General features: G+C 44.5%; 2 protein-coding genes and 1 pseudogene across 7 annotated transcripts in view; 2 read left to right on the forward strand and 1 right to left on the reverse strand.

The window, feature by feature from the left end:
• Positions 1–16,288, forward strand: part of SAR1A (secretion associated Ras related GTPase 1A) — a 21,794-nt gene extending 5,506 nt beyond the window's left edge. For 2 of the 5 annotated variants that reach the window (XM_025395475.1, XM_025395472.1), the window contains exons 2-7: positions 4,352–4,425; positions 4,544–4,663; positions 5,214–5,279; positions 8,330–8,433; positions 12,547–12,678; positions 13,927–16,288. In XM_025395475.1, the coding sequence (XP_025251260.1) occupies positions 4,368–4,425; positions 4,544–4,663; positions 5,214–5,279; positions 8,330–8,433; positions 12,547–12,678; positions 13,927–14,043 (597 nt within the window). In that variant the 5' untranslated portion in view covers positions 4,352–4,367 and the 3' untranslated portion in view covers positions 14,044–16,288. Of the gene's footprint in view, positions 1–3,218; positions 3,691–4,351; positions 4,426–4,543; positions 4,664–5,213; positions 5,280–8,329; positions 8,434–12,546; positions 12,679–13,926 lie in introns of those variants that run through there. The other 3 variants (XM_025395473.1, XM_025395476.1, XM_025395474.1) reach the window with 3 other exon arrangements.
• On the reverse strand, positions 2,317–8,682 carry LOC112630961 (annotated as a pseudogene).
• A 3,461-nt stretch (positions 16,289–19,749) lies between the features above and the next one.
• Positions 19,750–27,636, forward strand: TYSND1 (trypsin domain containing 1). Of its 2 annotated transcripts, XM_025395465.1 has the most exons (4): positions 19,750–21,073; positions 22,523–22,653; positions 23,635–23,820; positions 26,700–27,636. In XM_025395465.1, exons 1-4 carry the CDS (start codon positions 19,908–19,910, stop codon positions 26,915–26,917), a joined length of 1,701 nt encoding a protein of 566 aa, XP_025251250.1. In that variant the 5' UTR covers positions 19,750–19,907; the 3' UTR covers positions 26,918–27,636. The 2 variants fall into 2 exon arrangements, with proteins under 2 accessions (XP_025251250.1, XP_025251251.1); XM_025395466.1 differs by lacking the exons at positions 22,523–22,653; positions 23,635–23,820.
• The last annotated feature ends 179 nt before the right edge of the window (positions 27,637–27,815 follow it).

Below are 27,815 nucleotides of genomic sequence, written 5' to 3' on the forward strand. Positions count from 1 at the left end.
ACGGAGTCTGGCTCTGTCGCCCAGGCTGGAGTGCAGTGGCCGGATCTCAGCTCACTGCAACCTCCGCCTCCCGGGTTTACGCCATTCTCCTGCCTCAGCCTCCGGAGTAGCTGGGACTACAGGCGCCCGCCACGTCGCCCGGCTAGTTTTTTGTATTTTTTTTAGTAGAGATGGGGTTTCACTGTGTTAGCCAGGATGGTCTCGATCTCCTGACCTCGTGATCCGCCCATCTCGGCCTCCCAAAGTGCTGGGATTACAGGCTTGAGCCACCGCGCCCGGCCCCATAGCAGAATTTATTTCAAAATTGGAACCAGTCCTCTTAAATCCTGCTGCTGCTGAAGTAAGTTTATGTAACCTCAAGTAAGTTTTTGTAATTTTCTAAATTGTTGGTGTCATTTCAGCAGTATTCAGAGCATCTTCACTAGGACTAGATTCCATCTCAAAAAAACTACTTTTTTTGCTTATCCATAAAAAGCGTCTCCTCATCCATTAGTTTGATCATGAAATTACAGCAGTTGTCACATCTTCAGGCTCTACTTCTAATTGTAGTTCTCTTGCTGTTTCTACGATATCTAAGGTTACTTCTTCCTCCGAAGTCTCGAACCACTCAAAGTTATCCACGAGGGTTGGAATCACTGTCTTCCAAACTCCTGTTGATATTGATGTTTTGAGCTCTTCCCGTGAATCATAACTGTTCTTACTGATACCTAGAATGGTGACTCCTTTCCAGGAGGTTTTTGGTTTACTTTGTCCAGATCCAGCAGAGAAATCAGTCTGTGGCATTGATAGCTTTGTGAAATATATTTCTTAAATGAAAGACTGGCAAGTGGAAAATGCTCCTTGACCCATAGGAAGCAGAATGGATGTTGTTAGTAGACATTAAAACAACATTAACCTCTTTCTGCATCTCCATCAAAGCCCATGGGTGACCAGGTGCATTGTCAATGAGCCGTAATATCTTGAAATCTTTTTTTCTGAGCAATAGGTCTTCTCAGTGAGCTTAAAATACTTAGTAAACCATGCTGTAAACAGATGTGTGGTAGGCAGATTAGTTTTAGTGTAATTCTTTTTTTAATTGTGTTTTTTTAAATTGGAAAACAAATACACAACTTGGAATGGATTTGAGGCAAATTGTGTCATAAGCAGATTTTCTTTAAGTGTCTAAACAGAGTTTAAAAAGCAAGTAACAGTAAAAGAAAATGTTTCTGGTACAGGACCAGCAGTACAAAAAAATAGTGTACAAGGTACCTGGAAGTACCTGGATAATACACCCGTTCTGCAGTAGTGTAACTTTTAAGTACATATTGTTGGCTGTCCGTAGTCCACGCAGAGTTACAACTCCACATTTCAACAACATGCTGACAGTTCCTAAAGAAAACTACTTAAAAAAAATGGTGGCTGGGCACGGTGGCTCAAGCCTGTGATCCCAGCACTTTGGGAGGCCGAGACGGGCAGATCACGAGGTCAGGAGATCGAGACCATCCTGGCTAACACGGTGAAACCCCGTCTCTACTAAAAAATACAAAAAACTAGCTGGGCGAGGTGGCGGACGCCTGTAGTCCCAGCTATTTGGGAGGCTGAGGCAGGAGAATGGCGTGAATCCGGGAGGCGGAGCTTGCAGTGAGCTGAGATCCGGCCACTGCACTCCAGCCTGGGGGACAGAGCAAGACTCTGTCTCAAAAAAAAAAAAAAAAAAAAAAAGGCATAACTCAGATGTTCCCTTATTTGACCAACTCCATCTAAGTTTAGATGTGCAGAAGGGCTTAGATATATCCAGAGTAAGCCACAGGTAACATGTTACTTCATCAGTTTTCTAAAATACAGTTTCAGGGCAATGACAGTAAGGGAAGAACACATGGAGGAATGAAGTCCTGATTACTATACATGCATCTTTTTTTGACAGTAGGGAGAAGCCTTTTACAGATAAGTTACAAGCAAAAGGCAAATAAACAGTTTTGTACAAGAAATTTGACACATTCGGCCGGGCGCGGTGGCTCAAGCCTGTAATCCCAGCACTTTGGGAGGCCGAGATGGGCGGATCACGAGGTCAGGAGATCGAGACCATCCTGGCTAACACGGTGAAACCCCGTCTCTACTAAAAAATACAAAAAAAAAAAACTAGCCGGGCGAGGTGGCGAGCGCCTGTAGTCCCAGCTGCTCGGGAGGCTGAGGCAGGAGAATGGCGTGAACCCGGGAGGCGGAGCTTGAAGTGAGCTGAGATCCGGCCACTGCACTCCAGCCTGGGCGACAGAGCAAGACTCCGTCTCAAAAAAAAAAAAAAAAAAAAAGAAATTTGACACATTCTGTACAGGGTCTTCATTTTGCTGTCATCGTTTGTACAAACTCATAGTTTACTTGACCGTCACTATCAAGATACGCTTCTCTGATCATTTAATCAACTTTTTCATCTGTTAACTTCACTCCAAGTTTGTCATCACATGGTGAAGTTCTACACCACTAATATAGCCATTGCCATCCTTATCAAACACACTGAATGCTTCTCTAATTTCTTCTTCACTATCTGTGTCTTTCATTTTTCTTGCGATCATTGTCAGAAATTCAGTGAAGTCAATTGTGCCATTATCATCAGCATCTACTTCATTAATCACGTCCTGTAACTCTGCTTCTGTGGGATTCTGCCTGAGACCTCATTACAGTTCCCAGTTTCTTTGTTGTTGTAGTTCAATCACCATCTTTGTCAAATAGTGAAAAAACTTATTTGAATTCTGCAATCTGCTCTTCAGTCAGTGCTGCAAGTGCTGCAAGTGCTACTGGTTTCCGAGACACAACCATACAACCACTCTGCTTGCTCAGTTGCTCCACTTGGACTGATTTAGTGTCATTCTTCAGGGCCATAGGATTTTCAGAATGATAAATGAATATGGGTCCTAGGATTTTCAGAATGGTAAATGAATATTGGCTTCATTAGCACATAATGAAGCCAAGCATTGACGTCTCCCCTCTAGCTATGAAAGTCCTAGATGGCTTTTCCAGTAGAAGGCTGTTTTGCCTACATTGAAAATGTGTTGTTTAATGTAGCCACCCACCTTCACCAGTTATCTTGCTGCAGCTTCTACATCAGCACTTGCATTTTTACTTCGTGTTTTTATTTTTATTTTTTTATTTTAATTTTTTTTTTTTTATCAGCAGTAAGGCTGTTTCATTTGCTTGATGTTCGTGGGTTCGCTGGAGTAGCAGTTTTAATTTTCTTCAAGAACTTTTTCTTTGCATTTACAACTTGAGTAACTGTTGAGTGCAAGAGGCCTAGCATCTGGCTTATCTCAGGTTTTGATGTGTCTTCCTCACTAAGCTTAATCATTTCTGACTTTCGATTTCAAGGGAGAGACCTGTTACTTTCACTTGGAGAATAGGGAGGCCTGGGGTGGGGGCAGGGCTGTGGAGGAAGTCATTAAGTTTGCTGTCTTCTATGGTTGTGATTTGTGGCACAACAAAACAGTTACAATAGTAATAGGAAAGATCACTGATCATAGATCATGATGACAGATATAAGAATAATGAAAAAGTTTGCAATATTGTGTGAGAATTACCAAAATGTAACACAGAGACATAAAGGGAGCACATGCTGTTAGCAAATAGTACTGATACACTTACTCAACTCAGGACTGCCTCCAACCTTCAATTTGTAAAAATCCAGAAAACCTCAGGATCCACAAAGCATCATCAAATGAGGTATGCCCTTTGTATTTTTAACTCCTAGTTCTCTGAGTATCATAGATCAAAAACTTTTAGGAAACCAGTCATTTTTGCACATAGAAGGATTCTAGAGACTTTCCTCTAGAGTGCAAAATCTGCAAGTCTCAAGAAAGAAGAATATTAGTTTCTCTTTACTTTGCTTTCTCCCCTCCCCTCCTCTCCCCTCCTCTCCCCTCCTCTTCCCTCCTCTCCCCTCCCTTTTCTTTTCTTTTTCCTGTCCTGTCCTGTCTTTTTTCTCAGAGTCTCCCTCTGTTGCCCAAGCGAGTGCAGTGGCACCGTCATGCCTCACTGCAGCCTCAGACCCCTGAGTTCAAGTAATTCTGTCTCACCCTCCTGAGTAGCTGGGACTATTGGTGTGTGTCACTATGTCCAGCTATTTTTTTAGTTATTTGTGGAGATTGAGTCCGACTTTCTTGCCCAGGCCAGTTTTGAACTCCTGGGCTCAAGTGATCCTCCTGCCTTGGCCTTCCAAAGTGCTGGGATTCCAGGTGTGAGCCACCATGCCCTGGCTTGCTTTCTTATGCCTGAAAACATGGGACTGTAAATGTGCATCATGGTTAGTGAACAAGAGTTAACCTCTCCACAATTGTGCTGTCATTCAGAAAGCTAATGTTTGCTACTTTCATATTTTATACAGGTAGTAAGCATTAATAATGTCTTTCATCTTTGAGTGGATCTACAATGGCTTCAGCAGTGTGCTCCAGTTCCTAGGTAAAGCCATTTCCTTGAAATACAGGTTTCAAAGTTTGTGCATTTCCTTCAGTAGTTTAAATACAAGTAGGCTTTAGTCTGTAGAGAGCAAATGTGTTAACAATTTTTTCTCTTTTAGGACTCTACAAGAAATCTGGAAAACTTGTATTCTTGGGTTTGGACAATGCAGGCAAAACCACTCTTCTTCACATGCTCAAAGATGACAGATTGGGCCAACATGTTCCAACGCTACATCCGAGTAGGTTTGAAAATATCAGGTGACCTTTTGATCTTTGAAGGTCAGTGTTAGGCTTGGAGGATGAATCCCTAGTTGATGGAGTTCTTTTGTTAACTGAAGTCCCAAAAGCCAACTCATATGAAAAAGTTCCCTGTAAGACACATTCATATTATGTACTTTCAGATCTAAACCTCTGGAACTTTGTCATTATCTGTTGTCACTGGTCCTGTAAAGGGACACATCTCCTATACCTACTTCTAAGAAGCAGAAAATAGCTTGGAAAAAAAGAAACCTTTGGCTTTTAGAATAGTTTAAGAACATTTTCACCCTTGTATTCCTTTTCTTTGTTGGAAGTGGGGCGTTGCCTGGGCTGGTCTCAAAAATCCTGGGCTCAGGTTATCCTCCTGCTCTCAGCCTCCTGAGTAGCTGGAACTACAGGCGGGTGCCACCACACTTAACTTCTTGTATCTTTTTCTTTATGAGGTGAAAGCATTGGTATTGGCTTGTAGTACTAGTAGTTGGGGCTTGTTGAATTGACAAGTTTATTTCTTCTTTTTAAACAATTTTTCAGCATCAGAAGAGCTAACAATTGCTGGAATGACCTTTACAACTTTTGATCTTGGTGGGCATGAGCAAGGTAAGCGATGACTCAGTGGAAAGCATGTTTATTGACTTATGATTCTTTTTGTGCCCCCCAGCACCCTTTAAAAGCAGTGTGTCATTTTTACCTTTTAAATTACACTTTAGAATTAGGATCTTACTACTTTAGTGAAGTTGTTTTATTCATTTTTTTAAAAACTCATTTCAAACTTGTCAAAAGTTGCGTTAAATACACAGAAGTCCACTTCAATATTACCCTATTGAGCTAGTATAAAGTTAGCTATAATGCATAACTATTCATGAACTTTTAAGTATTTGCCTGATAAAGCCAAACTCAACTCAAATCTTGACTGAAAATTTTTACAAAGCAGGACAGCATCTTGCCATTTTAATCTTTACTAGGTTTTTACTTATTAACGCAATTTACCTGGTAACTAGAAAATACGTTAAAAGATATAGGTATTGCCTCAGCAAGAGTAATTATTTCATCATTTTAACTAGGCTTGCTCTAAGCCAGTGTATTTTCTTCTATACCTTTTGCCCAAATTTGTTAGTCTCCTCCTCCCTACATAATACATATTAATGCTTATTTTTTATTAACTGTTTGTGAGCATATCATGCCCCTTTACTCTTTTATACTTTAGTGCTGTTTTCTAAGAACAAAGATATCTCCTTGTATATAATCATAATAGTTATCAAATCAAGAAAGTTTTATTTTTATCCAGTCTGTATTTCCTTTTTTTTTTTGGTCAGTTGTCCTAATAATCTCTTTTATACCATTTTTTCATCTTGACCAGGTATACAGTATCATATATTTAGTTATCAAGTCATTTTTGCATCCTTTATTCAATGGAGTGAAAGTATGTAGGAAATTTAACTTAAATATTTGTAAGTAATTTCAGACTTGTCAAAAGTTGCAAAAGTAGTACAGTGACTATGTGTGATTACTCTGATATAAGTTGATATTTTGTATATTCTATCCATTTGGGACAGTTGGTGGAACATTTCCTTCTACTTTTTTGCTTTCCTCAGAAGTGCTTTTTGCCTACTCAGGCTATGTCTTTGGCTATCAGATTCCTGTCAGGTGTTTAGAGACATACAGGATGGGCGTCTTTGTCTAATGGGCACTCAGTTCACATTTGACAAGACCGTAGGTATAGGAGTAAAATATTTAAGATGTGAGAATAAACATTCTGGGAAGGTAGGGAAAAGGAACTATTGAGATTCTGTCAGATTTACTTACTTGTTATTACATTGAGTGGAGAAATCTCGTTTTGAAACATTAGGTTGAGCTAATACCATTTTTTTTTCTTTTTTTTGAGATGGGGTCTTGCTCTGTTGCCCAGACTGGAGTGCAGTGGCATAGTCTTGGCATACTGCAGCCTCTGCTTCCTGGGCATAAGCAATCCTCCCACCTATTTTTTGTAGAGACTGGGTTTCCGCCATGTTGCCCAGGCTGGTCTTGAACTCCTGAGCTCAAGCAATCCACCTGCCTTGGCCTCCCAAAGTGCTGGGATTACGGGCGTGAGCCATTGTGCCCAGCCTAATACAGTTTTAAAACAATGTGTAGTAAAATACACCATTGGTCATTTCTAGTAGTTAAGCCTAATAATTTTATAGTCAGTTGTTTCATTAACATATAATTACATTTTAATTAATTTATTTAATATTTATGCCCTAAAAAATCATGTATATTATGATCATAATCACATAAAATACCAGTAAAGAAAAAAGACTGGAAGAAAATACCAAAATATTGACAAGGGGTGTGTTTTGATGAAGGGATTAGAAATGATTTTGTTTCCTTTTTTATGTAAGGAGCTTGTATTTTTTTTCATTTGGGTAAGAATGGGTATATGGTGTCCTTTCTGCTTTTTCCACAAAAGGATTTGTAACTGCTTACAAATTTAAATTCAGAGCAAGATACGACTGAACCTAGACCATCTGGAGAATGCAGAAGGAACAGACACCAGATGGTTTTATATACCTGAACTGGGAATTGTAGATTGTTTGGTGTGATAAATTTAGGTTTCAGGTTTTGTTAAAATAAGAAGGGAAATGTATTGATGTATTTAGTTTTGTTTCTTTGACTGAGGAAAATCTACTAAACAGAAACACTTTTACATAATAACCTAGCCACCATTTTATAGAAGTTACTAAAATACTGTACATCTGGAGGTTCCTTTTTTTTTTTTTTTTGTATAACTTAAAAATTTTAACTTATAAAAGGAGAGCAAGTTTGATGTAACAAAATCGGTATAGAACTACGGAAAGTAAAATGGAAAGTTCCTTCAACCTCTTTTTCCTAACTCTACTCTTTAAAGGTGACCATTAATAACTGATGTAGAGATGCTTCGTTATTCATTCTATTGCAAGGGCTAGAAATGAATGGCTTAGAAATGATAGTAAAATTAAATCACTGCTTCCCAGCCTTTATCGTTTCATGTCACAAGCAAAAAACAAGTAATATTTCTAAGGCATGCTGAGTTAAATATGGTAGGCTGAGATAACTGGCCTGGGGCCTTGAACCACTGGTCAGGCCCAGTCTCCCTAAGGGCTGAGCAGAGGAGTGTGTCAAGACACCTACACACAAGTTGGCTAGAAACTAACTGGGACTAAAGTTACATGGACAAGTAATTTGTATCCTGATGTTTTAACTCAGAGGTTGCAAATTAAACTTGGCTCCAGGGGCAAGGCAAGTCATTTAAGTGAGTAAAATTGGCTGACTGTAAGACAGCAGGGACATTTTGTCAAGCAAAAGTGTTCAGACATCATCTGAAGGGGTAGCCACTGCTTAGTTCCTGCTGATAGTTGTCATGTGGATAAGTAGGCATGGGGTTGCCAGATGTTGCAGTTTTTCAAGAAAGGTGGAAACTCTGATTTTCAAATTTACAAAAATCAAGTTCAACTCGTGGACCATTAGTTTGCATCCTCTGTTCTGAATTAATACTGGCCAGAACTTGGAGAAATCCATAGAGTCTAATCTTACTGAAACCTGACCAAGATTTGTCCATTTTAAGACCATTAGGTTATTCATTTTTACAATGTATATTTTTTACTGATGCAACTACAAACTTTGTTTTTTAGCACGTCGGGTTTGGAAAAATTATCTCCCAGCAATTAATGGGATTGTCTTTCTGGTGGACTGTGCAGATCATTCTCGCCTCGTGGAATCCAAAGTTGAGCTTAATGTATGTTTATATACTTTGTCCTTTTTTGGCCTCTATTTTTTTTTTTAAGAAATATAGCTCAGTAGTGCCAATAATTAGTAATTCCAGTTAACATTTGGCAAAAAGACCTAGTTGCAGGAGGAAAATATTTTAAATCTAAGACATTGCTTTTCAATGTCCTGAGGAAACTCAGCTCAAACTTGAATAAATTAACTGTTTTTTCTATCATACAGTGACTATATGGCCAAGTTTGCTCAGGATACTCCTCATTTATGCCTGTTGTCCCAGCATAATTAATTAATTAATAGTATTCCATTTCACGTGTCGTCATGAACAGTAATTGTTTTTTGTTTTTTTTTTTTTGAGACAGAGTGTCTCTCTGTTGCCCAGCCTGGAGTGCAGTGGCGCAGTCTCAGCTCACTGTAACCTCCACCTCCTGGGTTTGAGGGATTCTCCTGCCTCAGCCTCCTGAGTGGCCTCCTGGGACTACAGGCACGTGCCACCATGCCTGGCTAATTTTTTGTATTTTTAGTAGCGACGGGGTTTCACCGTGTTAGCCAGGATGGTCTTGATCTCCTGATGTCATGATCCACCCTCCTTGGCCTCCCAAAGTGTTGAGATTACAGGCATGAGCCACCACGCCTGGCCCACGAACAGTAATTCTTTATAAGTAGTGTTGGCACAGTGAAAGCCTAAAAGCAATATTAGAGTTCTTTACATTTTTGAATCTGCATTCTCAGCTTGTGCCTACCCACCCTCCCACTGAATGACTTGCCAGACCTTCATGGTCTGTTCTCAGCCTTCAGTTTTGGTTGCATACATCCTTTGATACTATCAAGGACTTACTTCAAGTTTTCTCCTTTGTCCACATTGCATTTTCTCTTGGCTTGATGGTTTCTATACTATTGGCTTTATTATCCCTACTCCTTTACCCTATATCTTTTCTTTCTCTTTGATTTGTAACTCCTTGGATTCTTGTTCCTGGCAATTTGAACCTGTCTTGAATTTATTTCTAAGTATGTTTCTCACATCTATAGCTCCAGCCTCATGTAGAATTGCCTGCCACGCAATCTTTACCTTGCCTTTTTTTTTTTAAAATAAAAAAACCAGTCTTCCTCTGTTGCCCAGGCTGGAGTCTAATGGTGCAATCACAGCTCACTGTAAACTCCAGACTTCTGGGCTCAAGTGATCTTCCTGCCTCAGCCTCCGAAGTAGCTAGGACTACAGGCACACACCACCACATCCAGCTCATTTTTTTTTTTTTAAGTGTTTTTGTAGAGACAGGGTCTCATTATGTTGCCCAGGCTGGTCTCAGTCTCCTTGCTTCAGGTGATTCTCTGCCTCGGCCTCATGAGGTGTTGGGATTACAGGCATGAGCCACCATGCATGGTCTCCATTCTCTTTGTTTAAACTCCTCTTTTCACTCTTGATTTTGGAGCTATCTCTCTGGCTGATACTTCTGTCTCTTTGAGAAGCACTAGTTTTCTGGTTAGTCCTTAAATGTTGGTGTTCTCCAGAGTCTGCTTTCTCCTAGGCTGGTCTCATCTACTCTCTTCATTTGGCACCTACATGTCAGTGACTCTCAAATGCATTTCTCTCCTCTAGACCTCTCCTGACCTCCAATCTCATACCTAATCCTGCCCACTCTTGACAACTCCCACTACTGATTCTGTTTTCCTAGAATGGAACTATTCGTCTTTCCTACCCACCACCTACCTAGACATGCAGTCCAGAAATCTGTGAATTAATATAGATCCCACCATGACCCTGATATGCACCATAATGCCAGAAGGAACTTTCTCAGACTTCATTGCCCTGCTTAATATCCTTTGATAGTTCTCTATCATTTTCATGATAAAATCTATACATCTTTTGCATAGCATGTAAGATCATTCATGATCCTCTCTCTGCTGCTTTTTACTGCCTACCTTGAACTATATTCCAAACAAACAACTTAGCCATCCTTGAATATGCACAAGTAGCTACTGCCTGGCTTTTTCACCTGTACCTCTCCTCAACCCCTCATGTTGTCGGCAAATTTTAAAATGTCCTGTAAGGGACCTCAGAGTTCAGATATGACTGCTTCTGGTAAGCCTCCCCTGGTCTCTTGAGACTGTTAGACTCCCACCATACCAATGTATGTTGTCTTGATTTTCTTGTAGTTCTGTGTCATCAGACTATGAACTAACATGATAGGGACTGTGTCTTATTTCTTTGTGAAACCCCTGCACCTAGCAAAGCATGAGACACATTAGGTACTTTGTTATTGCTTAATGAATTAAGGACATTCTTATTCTAACTTTGTGTAACATTTCCTGGAATTCCAGATGTTCAAAGCATGTTCCTCTTTAACTCTGCTTTCCCCCCTGCCTTTCTTGTTGGTGACAAGTAGTTTCCCAGGCTTGAAATCGGTGCCAGTTTTGACTCATTTGTCTTTTTTTTTCTTTTTTAATCATCATTTAGACATTGGTCTCTTCAATTCTTTCTTCAAAATGCCCCCTGCACTATTCATTGAATGCTCTACCTTAAACTAGATCATGATCTCTTACATGAACACCACAGATAGATATTACATGAACACCACAGATAGATACTATTTGTGAATTCATTATACTGAAAAATACGATTTTATTCACTAACTTCTGGATTTGCGGTCTTTAGGATCTACTGCAGCTCACTTCTCACACTGGTCCCGTAATGTGAGTCATCTCTTCCCATCCTTTTTTTTTGTTGCTGCATGTCTGACTAAATGCTTGAATCCAGCCATGTAGTACTATGCGGCTTCCTAAATTGTTGTCCACTGCAAAGCCATTGTTTATGTTCTTTCTTCTCCTTTACACCTCTCCAAACCCTGCTCTTCCTTTAGAGCCCTGTTGAGGTTCCAGATCTTTGCCAAGACTTTGCTCAAGCCCAGAACTGCCATTTTATTTCCCTGAACTTGTCTTACTGTTAATATTCAGTTCTCATTCATTGTGACACTTATCAACTATGTTGTGTTCTTACTTGGCTTTGTTAACATAAATGTGGCTGGGCGTGGTGGCTCATGCCGGTAATTCCAGCATTTTGGGAGGCTGAGGTTGGCAGATCACTTGAGGGTCAGGAGTTTGAGACCAGCCTGGCCAACATGGTAAAACTCCATCTCTACTAAAAAAACACAAAAATTAGCCGGGTGTGGTAGCACATGCCTGTAGTCCCAGCTACTCAGGAGGCCGAGGTGGGAGAATCGCTTGAACCTGGGAGTCAGAGGTTGCAGTGAGTCGAGATTAAGAAAAAAAAAAACCATAAATGTGAACATAGAGTAAGGATTTTTTTGAGGACAGGAATGTGCTTCCTTTTGTATTCTCAGTGCCTAGTGCCTGAGATAGTCACCCTTCCTATTGTATTCCTCTCAATGCCTGAGAGAGTTCTTTGCACACATTGGGACTTGGTGAATACTTGGGGAGTTCCTATAGTCATCTTTGAGGCTCTATAGCGGGAGCATTCATTCTTGTAGGACTGTGCTGAGGGGCATCCTGAGGATAGTTTGTGGCTGAGCAGATTAGCTCAAAAGTAAATGTTGGGGCAGTTCTGCTGCCTTGTAAATAAATAGCTTAAAGTTTCAACTGTTTTGAGGCACTTAAGAGATTTTTATCTAATGTCATGGGTATTATGTAATGTCAAGGTGAATATTTAATCACTCAGGTATGAAGATGATAAGATTTTCACTTTACATTAATGCCTTTTTAAAAGATGAGTGGAAGTCAGAATTTTCTTTTCTTTTTTTTTTTGTTTTTTTGAGACAGAGTATTGCTCTGTCGCCCAGGCTGGAGTGCAGTGGTGCGATCTCGGCTCACTGCAAGCTCCGCCTCTCGGGTTTATGCCATTCTCCTGCCTCTGCTTCCTGAGTAGCTGGCACTACAGGTCCCTGCCACCACGCCCGGCTAATTTTTTGTATTTTTTTAGTAGAGACAGGGTTTCACCGTGTTAGCCAGGATGGTCTCAATCTCCTGACCTCGTGATCTGGCCGTCTCGGCCTCCCAAAGTGCTGGGATTACAGGCGTGAGCCACCGCGCCCGGCATGAAGTCAGAATTTTCATTGTCTGGTGGGCTTTTGTAGATTCCTCACTTAATTCTTTTTTCTTTTTCAATCTTTAGGCTCTAATGACTGATGAAACAATATCCAATGTGCCAATCCTTATCTTGGGTAACAAAATTGATAGAACAGATGCAATCAGTGAAGAAAAACTCCGTGAGATATTCGGGCTTTATGGACAGACCACAGGAAAGGTAAGATAAAAATATTTGGGTTACATATAAAGGACATTAACAGGTTTTAAAACATGATGTTTTGCTATCTAAATTACCCTTTTCTTTTAAAGGCTTAAACAGGCTTAGGATTTGTTTTACTGTGGGTATTTTGTAAGCTCACTAGAGGCAGGAGTGTGATCTTTTAACATTTTAAATGGGATTCATTCATCGGGTATTTGAGGAAGAAGAAAATGGTAGAAAAGGCACACTTACTCTTTTAAGAGTTTATGATTATCTTTCAAATTTGATTCTGAGAAATTGCTTTTGAAATAGCCCTTTTTAGCCAGAAAAGAATTTTTCTTGGACTGGAGATTGCAGGTTATAAAGAAAAATAATAATTTCAGTCACTTTCCAAGCATTGAAATAAAAAAACTTGATTATCCTCAGTGCTTCTTGCTGAGAGAGGTAGGACTGTTGGCCACATTTTGCAGAGGAAGAAACAGGGAGTGATTTGTTCAGGTCTACACAGCAAGTCAGTGATAAAACCAGAAAAAGAACTTGAGTCTTCCAAATCAATAGTTTTTACTGTCTTCAGTTGGAAGGAGGACTCTTGTTGAAAAGCAGGCTTGAGAGAGAGAAAATCTAGATCAGATACAGTGAAGCAGGAATCTTTCTGTTCTTTTTAGCTTGGGTTTTTGGCATATTTAGTTTTTAAAAATCTTCCTTTTCTGTGATCTGTGATAGCTTTCTGACTTTTTTACATGGTTCCTTAGTCTTGCCTCTTCTTGATTACCTGTTTCTTTATAGAAATACTTCCTTTCTTTCATTTAATTTCTCCTCTTTTGCATCAGTATTAAATACACATGAATTCTTCATTTCCTCAGTGCCACCTGTTATGAGTGTTTATTTCTGCATGTTTTGCTAATGAGAATGTCCTTATTTCTAAACAGTCCCAGACCTCTTTTCTGCATCAGAGAGCATGCTAGTTCCATAAGTCCCAGTGGCTTTTTTCTTGGTTTGCTACCATAACTTTACAGATAAATATTGGGTGTTCAAAGCAAATGCTCTTCAGAGAGAGAGAGGCTGGGAAAAGAACTGTGCTGCTTATTCTATCCTGAAAACACGAAGCTTGGGGAAGTCATCTATATGGTCTTGACTGCATTTCTGTAATTAATACCTACTTAGGTTTGCTTTTAAGGAATGGATAAAATGATTGTAGTGAACGTCCTTTCAATCTTTTCCACCACAGAGATGCTAACAGGCCTTTCTTGGTTTTGCCTCCTTTAGGGGAATGTGACCCTGAAGGAGCTGAATGCTCGCCCCATGGAAGTGTTCATGTGCAGTGTGCTCAAGAGGCAAGGCTACGGCGAGGGTTTTCGCTGGCTCTCCCAGTATATTGACTGATGTTTGGACAGTGAAAATAAAAGAGTTTTACTTCTCTGGACTGATCCTATTCACAGCTTCCTCATGAACTTTTCTAATAGAACAAGGAAAGCTCTCCAACCATGTCTGGCGTTGAGAAGCCAAGAGTCTCTGTCAACTCTCTCATTGCCCAGTGGTGACATGTGCTCTTCTCCACACTGTTGGGAGGTAATGCTGCCCCACGTGCTGGTGCAGGTCAGTATCCCGGGACTTGGAAGCTGGCAGGATTTGCCGGGTAAAGCTGTGTGCCATCATGGGGCACCTGAAAAGAAAAACACGTCTCACCACTGTGGTTGATTTCAAAAGAAACTGATTCTATTTTTTAAAGAAAGTGTTGTTAATGTAATTGGTATCCCTCCTAACTTTTTGAGTTCACAATTTACTTGGTCCAGAGTTTTCTATTCTTTTTTTTTTTTTTTTTTAAACTAATGAATGACATTTAGATACTTCATAAAATTATGAACAGATACACATTGGAGGCCAGAGCTCATTTGGGTGAACTTACTCCTGCTGAGTTAGCAGGTTGGTGAGAGAAGCTCCCCTGAGCTCACCTGTCTCTCTGACTGCCTTGGAGTAGGTGGCATAACCTTGTGCACAGAGAACTAGAAAAGGGGCGGAACCCTGGCCTTGAAGTTTTGGCAGGTTTCCACTGTGGTAAGCTAGGGTCGTTCCTCATCAAGGAATGTGTAGCAGATTGTTCACTGTGGAGGAGTTAATTATAGAATGGGTTATTGTTATTATTCTTACTCATGAAGTTACAGATTTCAGCCAGTCTTTGCTTTTATACTTGTGAAATTTAATTTCTCTCTATAGCACCTTTGTTTTTCATTTTCAGTTATAAAAAGTGACTTTCACCTCATAAAAGCGTTGAGAACATCTCTCATGTCACATACTGCAGGTGCATCAGTTACTTTTGCACAGATTCTAGGGACATTTTTCTGAATAGGAAGACAGGACAAAGTTAACAGCTTAAGGGCTCTTAATTCTGTGAGTTGAGGACTTGAAAGTATTGTAGCACTTGTTTGGATCCAGGAAAAATGTACTCAGTGGGCTTTAAAATTTCCATTTTCAGAATTTGGTCTCTCAGGCTGTTTCTGAGCTCTTTTTCATACATTTTTTCTCCTTTGGTACCTATTTTATTAGTGTTTAAAGTAAAGGTTAACATCTGTAGCTTTTCCAGGTTTTTTTTTTTGTATGAAATTGTCTTTCTCCATTGCAGAAATAAGCTGGGGAAACACTAACCCAAAAACTTTCTGTAGAGCTGTTCCTTTGGAGGCAGCATCATTTATTGGCAGTAAAGACTCAGTATAAAAGCACCAGCATCCCTACTAGGGTGATGGGGATTAATTTTATAGCATTCCATTTTCCTAGTGCCACATGTGAAATTGGATTTTGATGATCTTAACCTATATTCTACCCTTATGCTAAAAGATCAAAAGATAGATCTCCTAGGAACAGATTGGAGATAGGAGATGAAAAGTTGGGAGGATGTCTTTATTCTAATGTGAGGGTAGGGAAATGTGGATAACATTACTGTGGTGAGAGAGGCATCGTTCTTTAGTTGGAGTTCTCATTCTTATTCTCCAGTACTGACTGGACCATACTTTTTCACTGCCAGGTACTGAATGCAGAGGCTCAGCCAAGTATATATGTGGGAAGTGCATGCATTTCGTTTAATAGCAAGCATAGCTGGATTAAGACAAAATTGTTGGTTTGGAAAGGGGTTAAAGCCTTAAGTGAACAAATCTAGCTAACAGTGAATGAACTAGGTAATTAACTTGCATATTTTTAATTTCCTTTGGTTAAAGATCCCCCATACTTCTCTATTCGGAGAAGTATGATTACTTCAGTGTTAGTTTTCTTAAATTTTTTTTTTTCCTATTTGTCCTGTGTCTCTTTGTTGCAAGTTAGAAGTCTGTGGGTTCTACATAGGGCAGCTCTTTGTGAAAGTGGGTTATTCCACTGGAGAAAGGGGATGGAAAATCAGAACCAATGTATTTCTTGCCCCACGGAACACTATTCCTATAAGATAGCTGAAAGAAGCTGCTGTGAGGAGCTCAGCTCCAAACACAGGATCAGCACCTTGTACAGGAATTCCCATGAATTATGACTTCTCATTCTGTTTTATCAGAGTGCATATATGTCCTATTTCAGGAAAAGTAAAACAGTCATTTACAAAAGAAAGTCAGTCTGTATCCTAAGCATTTTAATAAAAAGTTAAAACAAATCTGCTATTTCCTTTCTTTCTTTCTTTTCTTTTTTTTTTTTTTTTTTTTGCATTGGTTCTGAGCTCTGAGTTTGAACAATGCCATTTGTTTGGGGAGGGAACCAAAAGTTCCCTACATAGAGGAAGAGACATTTAGGGTGCGTGTGAGATACTTGAATTTTGCCACCAGGAGGGGGAAAAAGGGTGGGGTGCTAGAGGTAATAGATTTAGTACTATTTGAGAGATTTGGAACATGTTGTGGACCCAGGGTTGTTGGTCATCTCTGTAACAGGATGGGGATGGCAGATGTTTGAGCAAAATCTCATATTAACATGCCAGCAATGACTAGCTCTAGTTTTAGCTGTGTTTCACTCATTTTACACAGAATTGGCCGGGTGTGGTGGCTCACGCTGTAATCTTAGCACTTTGGGAGGCTGAGGTGGGTGGATTGTCTGAGCTCAGGAGTTTGAGACCAGCCTGGGGAACAGGGGTGAAACATCATCTTTACTAAAATACAAAAAATTAGCTGGGCATTGTGGTACACGGAGTAGCTCCCAGCTACTCCGGAGGCTGAGGCGGGAGAATTGCTTGAACCAGAAGGTGGAGGTTGAGTGCACGCCACTGTACTCCTGCCTGGGTAACAGAGCAAGACTCTCTTAAAAAAAAAAAAAAAATCAATTAAATGCTACATTTGGCACAATGGGAAAGAATTTCCTTTACTAGGCTTGTAGGAAGCCTTGCTTTTAGAAAAACCCAAATGAGATCATAAAACTAAAGTACTGGGACAAACAGTGGGAAACAGGGCAATGGGTTCTTTTCAACCAAGTATTAAAGTATTGGAGATGTTGCCGGGCGCGGTGGCTCGTGTCTGTAATCCTAGCGCTTTGGGAGGCTGAGGCAGGCGGATCATGAGGTCAGGAGTTCAAGACCAGCCTGACCAACATGGCGAAGCTCCATCTCTACTAAAATACAAAAATTAGCCAGGCATGGTCGGATGCACCTTTAATCCCAGCTACTCAGGACGCTGAGGCAGGAGAATCGCTTGAACTGGGGAGGCGGAGGTTGCAGTGAGCCGAGATCGCGCCACTGCACTCCAGCCTGGGTGACAAAGTGAGACTCCGTCTCAAAAAAAAAAAAGTATTGGAGGTGTCCTGTTGTCCTTGTTACTATGAAATGATGCCATGGGTTGTATGGGCAAATGAGTTGGTTTTGTTTGAGGCAAAGTGGAACATAAGATTAAAGGCTCAGTCAGTGAGCCTAGCACTCAAAGATCTTACTTTGGCTGTTCTGGCTGTGACTTGGGACTTCTTTTTACCATGGTCTGCTGTAAACACAGAAAAACCCAGCGCACAACAGTTCATGCTGGAGTCTTGAGCATTGAGGGAGAATCACTGGACTCCAGAGAGAAAGTTTGTTTGTTTTTTGAGTTGGTCTCGCTCTGTCACCCAGGCTGGAGTGGATTAGTATGAACATAGGTCACTGCAGCCTCGACCTCCTGGGCTCAAGTGATCCTCCCATCTCAGCCTCCCAAGTAGCTTGGGGCCACAGGGGTGCACCACTGTGCTTGGCTAATTTTTAAAATTTTTGTAGAGTTAAGGTCTCACCATGTTGTCCAGGCTGGTCTCAAACTCCTGGGCTCAGGAAATTCTCCTGCCTTAACCTCCCAATGTGCTGGGATTCCAAGTGTGAGCCCCTGTGCTCCACCAAGAGAAAAACTCTTTTAATTGCTAGGAAGTTGGGATAAATTTTGCTCTGATCAAGCCACCTTCTGTGTCATAGAACCAAAGGAAGACTGCCTGCTATGGCAAGACGGCCTCATTTTAGTCCTGCCTCATACTATCATAGATAATCGTTTTCCTTTCTCTAGCAGGTTTGTGTTACTGGGAGTACTGGGAGCATCATCCTGTGTTGTGCTGGTGTTATACCAAACAGTGTTAACTTTATTTAAAGAATTCAGGCAGAGGCCGGGTGCGGTGGCTCACGCCTGTAATCCCAGCACTTTGGGAGGCCGAGGCGGAAGGATCACGAGGTCAGGAGTTCGAGACCAGCCTGGCCAGCATGGTGAGACCTCATCTCTACTGAAAATACAAAAAATTAGCCGGGCATGGTGGCGTGTGCCTGTAGTCCCAGCTACTCGGGAGGCCAAGGCAGGAGAATCGCTTGACCAGGATGCAGAGGTTGCAGTGAGCCGAGATCATACCACTGCATTCCAGCCTGGGCGACAGAGTGAGACTCCATCTCAAAAAACAAAAACAAAAACAAAAAAAGAATTCAGGCAGAAAGGTTAGAGAATTTAAATTAGCAATTGAATATTTTTTCACAAATGCTGGTAGTATAGTATAGTAACCTTAATAAAAATTAATGTGTATTTTATCAATTCAATGATAAAGCAGACCTTTGTAAACTGTCTAGCTTGTGGTGACTGATTGAGGGTATCATGAAGCTCCCAACCCTTGACATATTCCTTCATCCTCCTCTGACCTAAAGGGTACTTCTTTGGAAAAGTAGAGAAGTTTTATGTTAGCGTACACTAGAGATGGTAAACTATCCCTTGTGGGTCAATTCGGGCCTGCTGCCTGTGTTTGTATGGCCTGTGAGCTAAGAAAGGTTTTTACACATTTAAATGGTTGGAAAAAATATTTAAAGAATGCTATTTTTGGACACAAAAAAATTATATGAAATTCACATTTCAACGTCTGTAACTTTTTATTGGGACACAGCCACCGCCATTCCTTTAGCTTTTGTATGCAACAGCTGCAGAATTGACTATTTGAGACAGATTGTATGGTCCCCCAAACTGGAACTGTTTCCATTCTGGCCTTCTACAGAAAGTATTTGGACCCTGGCCTAGATAAATCCTGGCCGGTGGTTATGTTATGTGAAATGTGCACACTGCAAAATATAGGGCTGTATGATTAAAATTTTTGATTTCAGCTACTGTTCATCATAGTCGATTTAAAGGGCAATTTAATTTACAGCAAATTCAGTTTCTCGGAGATTTGTGTTGGGGCTTTGGCAGCAAAAAAAAATCCTAGGAGTAATCTTGAGAGTTCCATGCCCCCTAGTGGATTGCTATAGGGTTTACTTTTAAATTTTCAAAATATTGAATTGGCCAAGGATTTCCTTGATCCATATTATCCCAGGGGTCAGAGGCCGAAGGTCGCCTAGACCTGGGCAGATGCTAACAGGTACTGTCACGGCCTGGGCAAATCTAGCCACGTCAGCGCTCATTTCTATTCCCTTTTCCACAGTCCAGCAAACAAGCGACTAGACTTGAAGGAACCCACCCTCCTCTCCTCGGATTCCCTATGACGCCGCACGCCTCTTACTCTCCCCGGGGCTCATCCGGGGTAATGGGGCAGAGGCTCTGTCCCACAGGTTGGACAAACCAACGAGGGCGGGGAAAGGAGAATCAGAATAGGCAGCCAATCAGAGCTCGGCACAAGCCCAGCCAATCGGGTCGGGTCAGTTGGGGCTTAGCCAATCGGGCTCGATGAGGAAGACCTGAGTGAGAGCTTGCGCCTCTCGCTTCCAGGTGTGGGTGGCGCTAGGCCGGTTCAGCCGGACCGGGTAGGGGTTGTCGCTCGCTTGCTTGCTTGCGGTTTCTCGGAGAAGCCCCCGAGTGTCGGGCCTACAGGCCATGGGAAGGCAGTGGGTGTCTGCCATGAGGGCGGCCGAGCAGGCGGGCTGCGTGGTGAGCGCCTCCCGGGCCGGACGGCCCGAGGCGGGCCCATGGAGCTGCAGCGGGGTAATCCTGAGCCGTAGCCCGGGCCTGGTGCTTTGCCACGGGGGCATCTTCGTCCCCTTCCTGCGAGCTGGCAGCGAAGTCCTGACGGCGGCCGGCGCCGCCTTCCTGCCTGGCGACAGTTGCAGCGACGACCTGCGCCTGCACGTGCAGTGGGCCCCAACGGCCGCGGGTCCCGGGGGCGGCGCGGAGCGGGGCCGCCCAGTGCTGTGCACGCCCCAGTGCGCGGGCCTCGAGCCCGGCCCACCTGCTCCGTCCCGCGGGCGTCCTCTGCAGCCCCGGCTTCCCGCAGAGCTGCTGTTGCTGCTGAGCTGCCCGGCCTTCTGGGCCCACTTCGCGCGCCTCTTCGGAGACGAGGCGGCGGAACAGTGGCGCTTCTCGAGCGCGGCGCCAGATGACGAAGTTTCGGAGGAGGAGGAGGCGGATCAACTGAGAGCGCTGGGCTGGTTCGCGCTACTGGGCGTGCGGCTAGGCCAGGAGGAGGTGGAGGAGGAGCGCGGGCCGGCCGTGACCGTGTCGCCTCTCGGGGCCGTGCCCAAGGGCGCGCCATTGCTGGTCTGCGGCTCCCCTTTCGGCGCCTTCTGCCCTGACATCTTTCTCAACACGCTGAGCTGCGGGGTGCTCAGCAACGTGGCCGGCCCGCTGCTGCTTACCGACGCACGCTGCCTGCCTGGCACCGAGGGCGGCGGCGTGTTCACCGCGCGGCCCGCGGGGGCGCTGGTGGCGCTGGTGGCGGCGCCGCTCTGCTGGAAGGCCGGCGAATGGGTGGGCTTCACGCTGCTCTGCGCCGCCGCCCCACTTTTCCACGCCGCCCGCGACGCGCTCTGCCGCCTGCGCCCCAGCGCCGCTGCCCTGGCCGATCTCCTGCCGCCAGAGGTGGGCGTCCCGTGGGGTCTGCCCCTCCGAGACTCCGGGCCCCTGTGGGCAGCCGCGGCCGTGTTGGTGGAGTGCGGCACCGTATGGGGCTCCGGAGTGGCTGTGGCACCCCGCCTTGTAGTGACCTGCCGGCACGTGTCCCCTCGGGAAGCAGCCAGGGTCCTGGTGCGCTCCACCACCCCCAAGTAAGCCCACAGGGCTGACCCCACTCCATCCCCTTCCAGGTCTCAGGTCTGGGTCCAGGCCTAATACTCTTGAGTATTGTGCAGGCTTTTCTTGTGTCATGCGGAATCTTTGGGGGTGTAGTGGGTAGAGACCTGAAACCCTCCCCTCATCCTGTATACCCAGAACCCCCGCGGGGAGAATCAGGAGCAAGGTGTCAAGCTCCAAGCAGCTCTGGATTTGGGTACTGTGGGACACCCTGAATCCGGAACTGGGCATCTTTGAGCTCCCCTCAAAGTCTGAGTTTCTTCTGGGCAGCTTCGCTGTCTGAAAACCCTGCACACCATACCCCACTGTTCTCTGGCCCTTTGAACAGATATTCCCTAACTCTGCTGCTTCTCCTCTGAAACTGATAACGTCCCAGAGGCCCAGGATGGTGCCCTTCTGGGGTAATGAGATGGGTTTATTAAGTTTAGCCATCTTTTAGAGCTTAGCCAGAGCTTCCCTTCTGAATGAAAATGACAGAACGTGGGTTTCTACCTAATCAGAATGTAGGGGGATGGCCCAGGCAGCTGTACGTGGTTCAACCCAGCCTTGTAGCCCAGGCTTTTCCAAATCTCTTTCCTGAGTCCCCAAGCTTAGCCAGGTGTGGGTAACACAGCCCAGTTTTGCCACAGGTGTCCCCACTGGTGGCTTATTGGACAGCCATGACTTTATTGGGAAGACTGATGATGAAGGTTTCCCTATGGTGTATGGGAACCTACCAGATTCCTCCCACTCCCCCCACATGCCCCTTGCTCTTAAGGAGACTGCTAGGTCTGTTGGAAGCTACCCCTACAGAGTGTGTAGTAGGACACCCCTGTCTGATCCTAGGCAAGTCACTTAATTTATCTAAGCTGCCTCCCTGGGAGTTAATGCAAAATGTCATGGAATGGAGCCTTCCACGTAGTGTAAATAGGGACGCAGAGGAGTAAAACCATGTCTTATCTGCCCCACCAACTGATGGGATTGTTGGGGGTATCAACGAGGCAGTGAAGGAAAGTGTTGTGTTTGCCTTGGCTCCTCCCACTTTCTGTTTGGTGTTGGAACTGTTACTGAGGGTCTCTGGGCCTCTGTTATACCACCTAAAATGGAGATAATGCCGGTGCCTAGTTTATAGGGTCGTGAGGACTAAATGATGTCCACAAAGCATTAACACCAAACCTGGCCTACAATACTCACTAAGTGTCAGTGTTGATTATTCAGGTACAGGAAGCTTTATAGAAGTAGCACAGGTTGTCAACCACCTTTGGAGATACCACAGAATGGTTACATGACTTGCCCAGAGTTGCCTGGCTGATCGATTTCAGGGCTGATACCCAGATCTTCTGATGCCAAGTCCATGACTTTTACCGTCACTCTCAGCTCCTTGATTTCTCCCAAGAACTGAGGAGTTAGAAAGCTAGCCTGTTGTTTGTTTCGCTTGCTCCTAGGAGTGTGGCCATCTGGGGCCGTGTGGTATTTGCCACTGAGGAGTCATGTCCCTATGACATAGCAGTGGTGAGCCTGGAGGAGGACCTGGATGATGTCCCCATCCCTGTGCCCGCTGAGCACTTCCACGAAGGTAAAGGACCAAGGGTGCAGCCTGAAGGAGGGCCCCTCTGGGCTAGGGTGGGCCTCAGGAAAGAGAATCAGTGTTGGGCATTCTCATGAAGTCAGGGTGGCATTGGTCAAGGTCCTTGGAGGCCTCCCTTCTTATGCTGGTAGGGAATGTGGAATACCCTGTGAAGGATAAAACACGCCCTTTCCCCGAGTGCCTGCAGCAGTGTAGTGTGAGGATGCGGGGCTTTGGGGTTCCTTAACAGTTACTTCAGGCTGGTCAGAGAGGCACGTGGCACTTTCAAGGCTCCAGGGGCATGATTTGGGTAAAAGGCTTTGTGATGCTGCCACATAAGTACCGACGTCGCACTCCATGGAGGCAGTGATATGGTGATGAAGGGTGCAGGGGCTCTGGATGAGCATCTTTCCTCTGCCACTTACTAGTCCCATGTCCTTGGACAGGCTTGTTAACTCTCCTCTGCCCCATTTTCCACGTCTTTGGAATGGGGCTAATGTATCCTACTTCTGGGTGTTGTGAGGGCTGGGTGTGATGTTGCCTGTAAAGCACTATTTCCATGCCTTGCACTTGGAAAAGGAAGGTCATAGCTGCCTTATAGCCATCGTCACCTTTTCTTTTCACCAAGAGACTTCTTAGGAGTCCCAGGAGGAGATGGATGTGAATTCTATAAACATTTATTCAGCGTGTAGCTAGGTGTTAGGAACTCCTAAAAGTCACTGCCCTGCCTGTCCAGGGAACGAGGACTGGGGAACAGCCTGTTGCTCAGAAGTGGTCATGCAGATACAGTGCTAGGAGCTCAATGGGGTTCCCAGCCTCTTCCAGCCAGGGGACCTGGGGAAGGCTCTCTGGAGACAGGAGTATCTGAGCAGAAACTTGAAGGCTGGAGAGGTTTGGGGCGTTTGGAGAGGGTAGGGATGGGGGTTAGGGAGTGTGAGTCCTGCTGTAACACAGGTGTCCCCAGCTTCACCCTCCTTCCCTTCCTGGCAGGCGAGGCTGTGAGTGTGGTGGGCTTTGGCGTCTTTGGCCAGGCTTGTGGGCCCTCGGTGACCTCAGGCATCCTTTCGGCTGTGGTGCAGGTGGATGGCATGCCCGTGATGCTGCAGACCACATGTGCTGTGCACAGCGGCTCCAGTGGGGGACCCCTCTTCTCCAACCACTCAGGAAACCTCCTTGGTAACCAGCTCTTTGTCCCCCTCCTGCCCTTCCTCTTGCTAGAACCTCAGTCCCACCCCATGAGTGCTTGTAGCCAGCCCCAATGCACCCTCTCTCTGGGAAAATGGTGGGCATTATGAGTGAGCTAGCCAAGGTTTGCAGGCTCTTCTCCTGATGGTGGAGAGGGAGGGATGCTGAGCTGGGAGGAAACAGATCTGGGCCCTGGTCCCTTCTCTGCCACTAATCTAATCTGGTTTGATCTGCGAAATTCAGGAGTTGGATTAGTCAAAGCATCACAGACTCAAAAGCCAACAGAGGCTGGAAAGGTAAAGCAAATGAATGAGAGAAGACAACAGGGAGAGGAGGGGAGGGGTCTAAACTGAAGCACACTCGACTCAGCCACAGCCGACTGTGGCCATGAAGGAGGATGGGCCTAACGTTGGCTGGTATTCTAATATTTTCACAAGACATGCAAAGCTTTTATAAAAAAATACGTGTGGCCGTTACATCGATCAATTTTTTTTTTTTTTTTTTGAGACGGAGTCTCGCTCTGTCGCCCAGGCTGGAGTGCGGTGGCTGGATCTCAGCTCACTGCAAGCTCCGCGTCCCGGGTTTATGCCATTCTCCTGCCTCAGCCTCCCGAGTAGCTGGGACTACAGGTGCCGGCCACCTCGCCCGGCTAGTTTTTTGGGTTTCACCACGTTAGCCAGGCTGGTCTCCATCTCCTGACCTCGTGATCCGCCCGTCTCGGCCTCCCAAAGTGCTGGGATTACAGGCTTGAGCCACCGCGCCCGGTTCGATCAATTTTTAAAGTTTGGTAACATTCAGGTTTTTGAAAAACAGTCTGTTTAGCTATCCAAAAGAAAAAAGAAAAAGACATGAGTTCATCTAGAAACCTCCAACTCCAGTCCAGTCTAACTCTCCTTGTTTGTTTATTCTTTCTCCTGTAGTGAAAAACCTTGCTCCTGCTGTCTACAATATGTTTACTTATCTGTTCCACCCTAGTATATGAGTAAAATTGTTATTTGCATAGCTTTAGTACAAATTTCCTCTAAATATGTAGTACTTACACAGAGGAAATATTAGATCCGTAAGTAATATTTAGAGCCGTAAGTCTAGGCCGGGTGTGGTAGCTCTTGCCAGTAATCCCAACACTTCTGTAGGCTGATGCAAGAGGATCACTTGAAGTGGGAGTTCGAGACCAGCCTGGGCAACATAGTGAGGCCCTGCCTCTTTTTATTAAAAACAATTTTTTTTAGTTAAAACAAAAGAAAGGAAAATACTAAGTCTACCATGGAGAGGCCTGGCAGATACCACCTCAGCCAAGTGATCAAGGTGAACATCACAAGTACTCCATACAGACATCAGACAGCTGAGACACTGAGAAGGACACATGGCTTTATGGTATTCTTCCCAACAATGTGTACCCTTAAACGATTAAAAGTAATGGCAAAACAAAAGTAATGACAAAAACTACGTTCACTTTTGCACCAATCCAGTAGTCATGAGAAAACATTAGGTAGACCTCAACTGAGGGTCATTCTCTAAAATCACTGACCTGAGCCAGACATGGTGGTATGTGCCTATAGTCCTGGCTATGCAGGAGTCTGAAGTGGGAAGATCACTTGAGCCCAGGAGTTCAAGGCTGCAGTGAACTATGGTCACCATTTCACTCTAGCCTGTGTGACAGAGCGAGACCCCATCTCAAAAAAATAAATTGTATGTTTATTTAAAAAGAAAAAAAAGCCAGGTATGGTGACTTGCACTTGTAATTCTAGCACTTTTGGAGGCCAGGGCGGGAGGATTGCTTGATTCTGGGAGTTTGAGACCAAGCTGGACAACCACAGTGAGGCCCCATCTCTACAAAATATTTTAGGGAGGCTGAGGCGGGAGGATCACTTGAGCCCAGGAGGTCAAGGTTGCAGTGAGCTATAATCTCACCACTGCACTCTAGCGTGGGCGACAGAGTGAGACCTTGCCTCTAAAACAACAAAAACAAGAACAAAAAAACCTGTGAATAAATAAAATAACCTGCACTCTTAAAAATGTCAAGGCCATGAAAGATAAGGAAAGACTGAGGAACTGACCCAGATTGGAAAAGATTTGGGAGATGTGACAACTAAATGCAATATGGAGTCCTAGATTGGATGCTGGAACTGAAAAAGGACATTAGTGGAAAAACTAGTGCAACTCATGCCAATGAGTTCTATAGTTCACTTAATAACAGGATTGTACCAAGGTATATGTTTTGGTTTTGGTAAATATTTTTTGGTGACATTAGATCTGAACATAAGCTGGTCAAAGGGTATATAGAATTTTGCAGTATTTAGGCAAAGCTTCTTTATGTCTGAAATTATCTTTAAAAAACTACACACACATCCATGCACTGAACAGGCCAAACAAAACATGTCTGTGGGTCTCATTCATTCATTCATTCATTCAGGCCAAACAAAACATGTCTGTGGGTCTCATTCATTCATTCATCCATCCATCCATCCATCCATCCATCCATCCATCCATCCATTCCATCCATCCATCCAACAAGCCTTTGTTGAGAGCCCACTTGGCATAAGGCACTGTTCCAGGTACTGGGGAGACTGCATGAACAAAACATCAAAGTCCTGCCCTCATGGAGCTGACACTAGGTGGAGAGAAAGATAACAAGTGAAATAAGTGAACTATCTAGTGTGTTAGATATTGAGAGTGTGAAGGAGAACGTAAAGCCAGGAACGGGTGTGGGCAGCAGGTATTCATGTCTAGAAGCTCAGCATCTGTCACCATGGGGGGTGGTTTCCAGTCCTACCCGGCCCTGGGGGCTCCAGGGTGGAGATGGTCCTCCTCCCTTCTCCAGCCTTTCTGCCTCCTGGCTCACATCCCCTTTTGCTCTGACTCCTCAACAGGCATAATCACCAGCAACACCCGAGACAATAACACGGGGGCCACCTATCCCCACCTGAACTTCAGCATTCCCATCACGGTGCTCCAGCCGGCCCTGCAGCAGTACAGCCAGACCCAAGACCTGGGTGGCCTCCGGGAGCTGGACCGCGCTGCTGAGCCGGTCCGGGTGGTGTGGCGGCTGCAGCGGCCCCTGGCAGAGGCCCCGCGGAGCAAGCTCTGAGGCTGTGTTACCCTCCTCTGGAAAGAAGAGTGACCTTTTTCTGCTGTAGGAAGTGACGTTGAGGTGATGGTGGCCTCAGGATTCAGGGCCCAGCTCCTGAAGGGTCCTGGGCTGCTTCTCATCGTCACCCACTGCCTGCAGTCTGGGCTTTGGGCTCTGGGGCCAACTTATCTTCAGCCCCATGGGAAGAGCCTGTTTTGGGGTGCTTTCTTGAAACCCCAGTTCTCTGTCCCCTAGCACTAGACTCAGCTGTATTGTTTTTCCTTCTGGGGAGCCCACTTCAACTGCACAGAGGTTCTGGGCCTGACAGGTAGATGCCAGCTGGAAGGCAGGCCTGTGCCTGGTTTTGCGTCTGTTCCCCTGAGGGCCACCGTCGTCCTGGAGCTTCACTGGGGCCTTGGCTCCTGTCTGCCTGTCAGTCAGGTCAGGGCTGACAGAGGACTCTGATTCCTTAGCATATCTCAGCAGAAACCTTGCTCTCAAGAACAGAGACAGAAGGGACAGAAACAGGAGTGCCTCCTGTTGTGCCAGGCCCGTGGGCAGTACAGGCAGATCCCTGAAGGTCAGTACTCCTGGGTCTTCATATGCCAACAGGGGCACTCTGACACTGTGCCTTCATTTTCCAGCCCACAGCCTGGGTCTCAGGGACCTTGAGAAGTGGAACATATCTGGTTGGGGCTTGGGAATAAACATGATCTATTGAAAAACCTCTATTTATATATCAAATTATTTCTTTTTTCCAGGAGTTGAATTGGGAATAGGCAAGTACCAGGCAAAGAAACACACCCTTTCCTTTTTTTTTTTTTTTAGAGCTGTAGTCTTGCTGTCTCCCAGGCTGGAGTGCAGTGTTGTAGTCATAGCTCACTGCAGTCTCGAACTCCTGGGCTCCAGGAGACCT

The sequence above is a fragment of the Theropithecus gelada genome, chromosome 9, assembly GCF_003255815.1.
Source record: "Theropithecus gelada isolate Dixy chromosome 9, Tgel_1.0, whole genome shotgun sequence".
NCBI classification, from domain to species: domain Eukaryota; kingdom Metazoa; phylum Chordata; class Mammalia; order Primates; family Cercopithecidae; genus Theropithecus; species Theropithecus gelada.

Coding starts and splice junctions, on each gene's coding strand:
- TYSND1 (XM_025395465.1), top strand. CDS start 19,908: ATGGGAAGGCAGTGGGTGTCTGCCATGAGGGCGGCCGAGCAGGCGGGC. Junction 21,074..22,522: donor GTGCGCTCCACCACCCCCAA/GTAAGCCCACAG, acceptor GCTTGCTCCTAG/GAGTGTGGCCATCTGGGGCC. Junction 22,654..23,634: donor CGCTGAGCACTTCCACGAAG/GTAAAGGACCAA, acceptor CCTTCCTGGCAG/GCGAGGCTGTGAGTGTGGTG.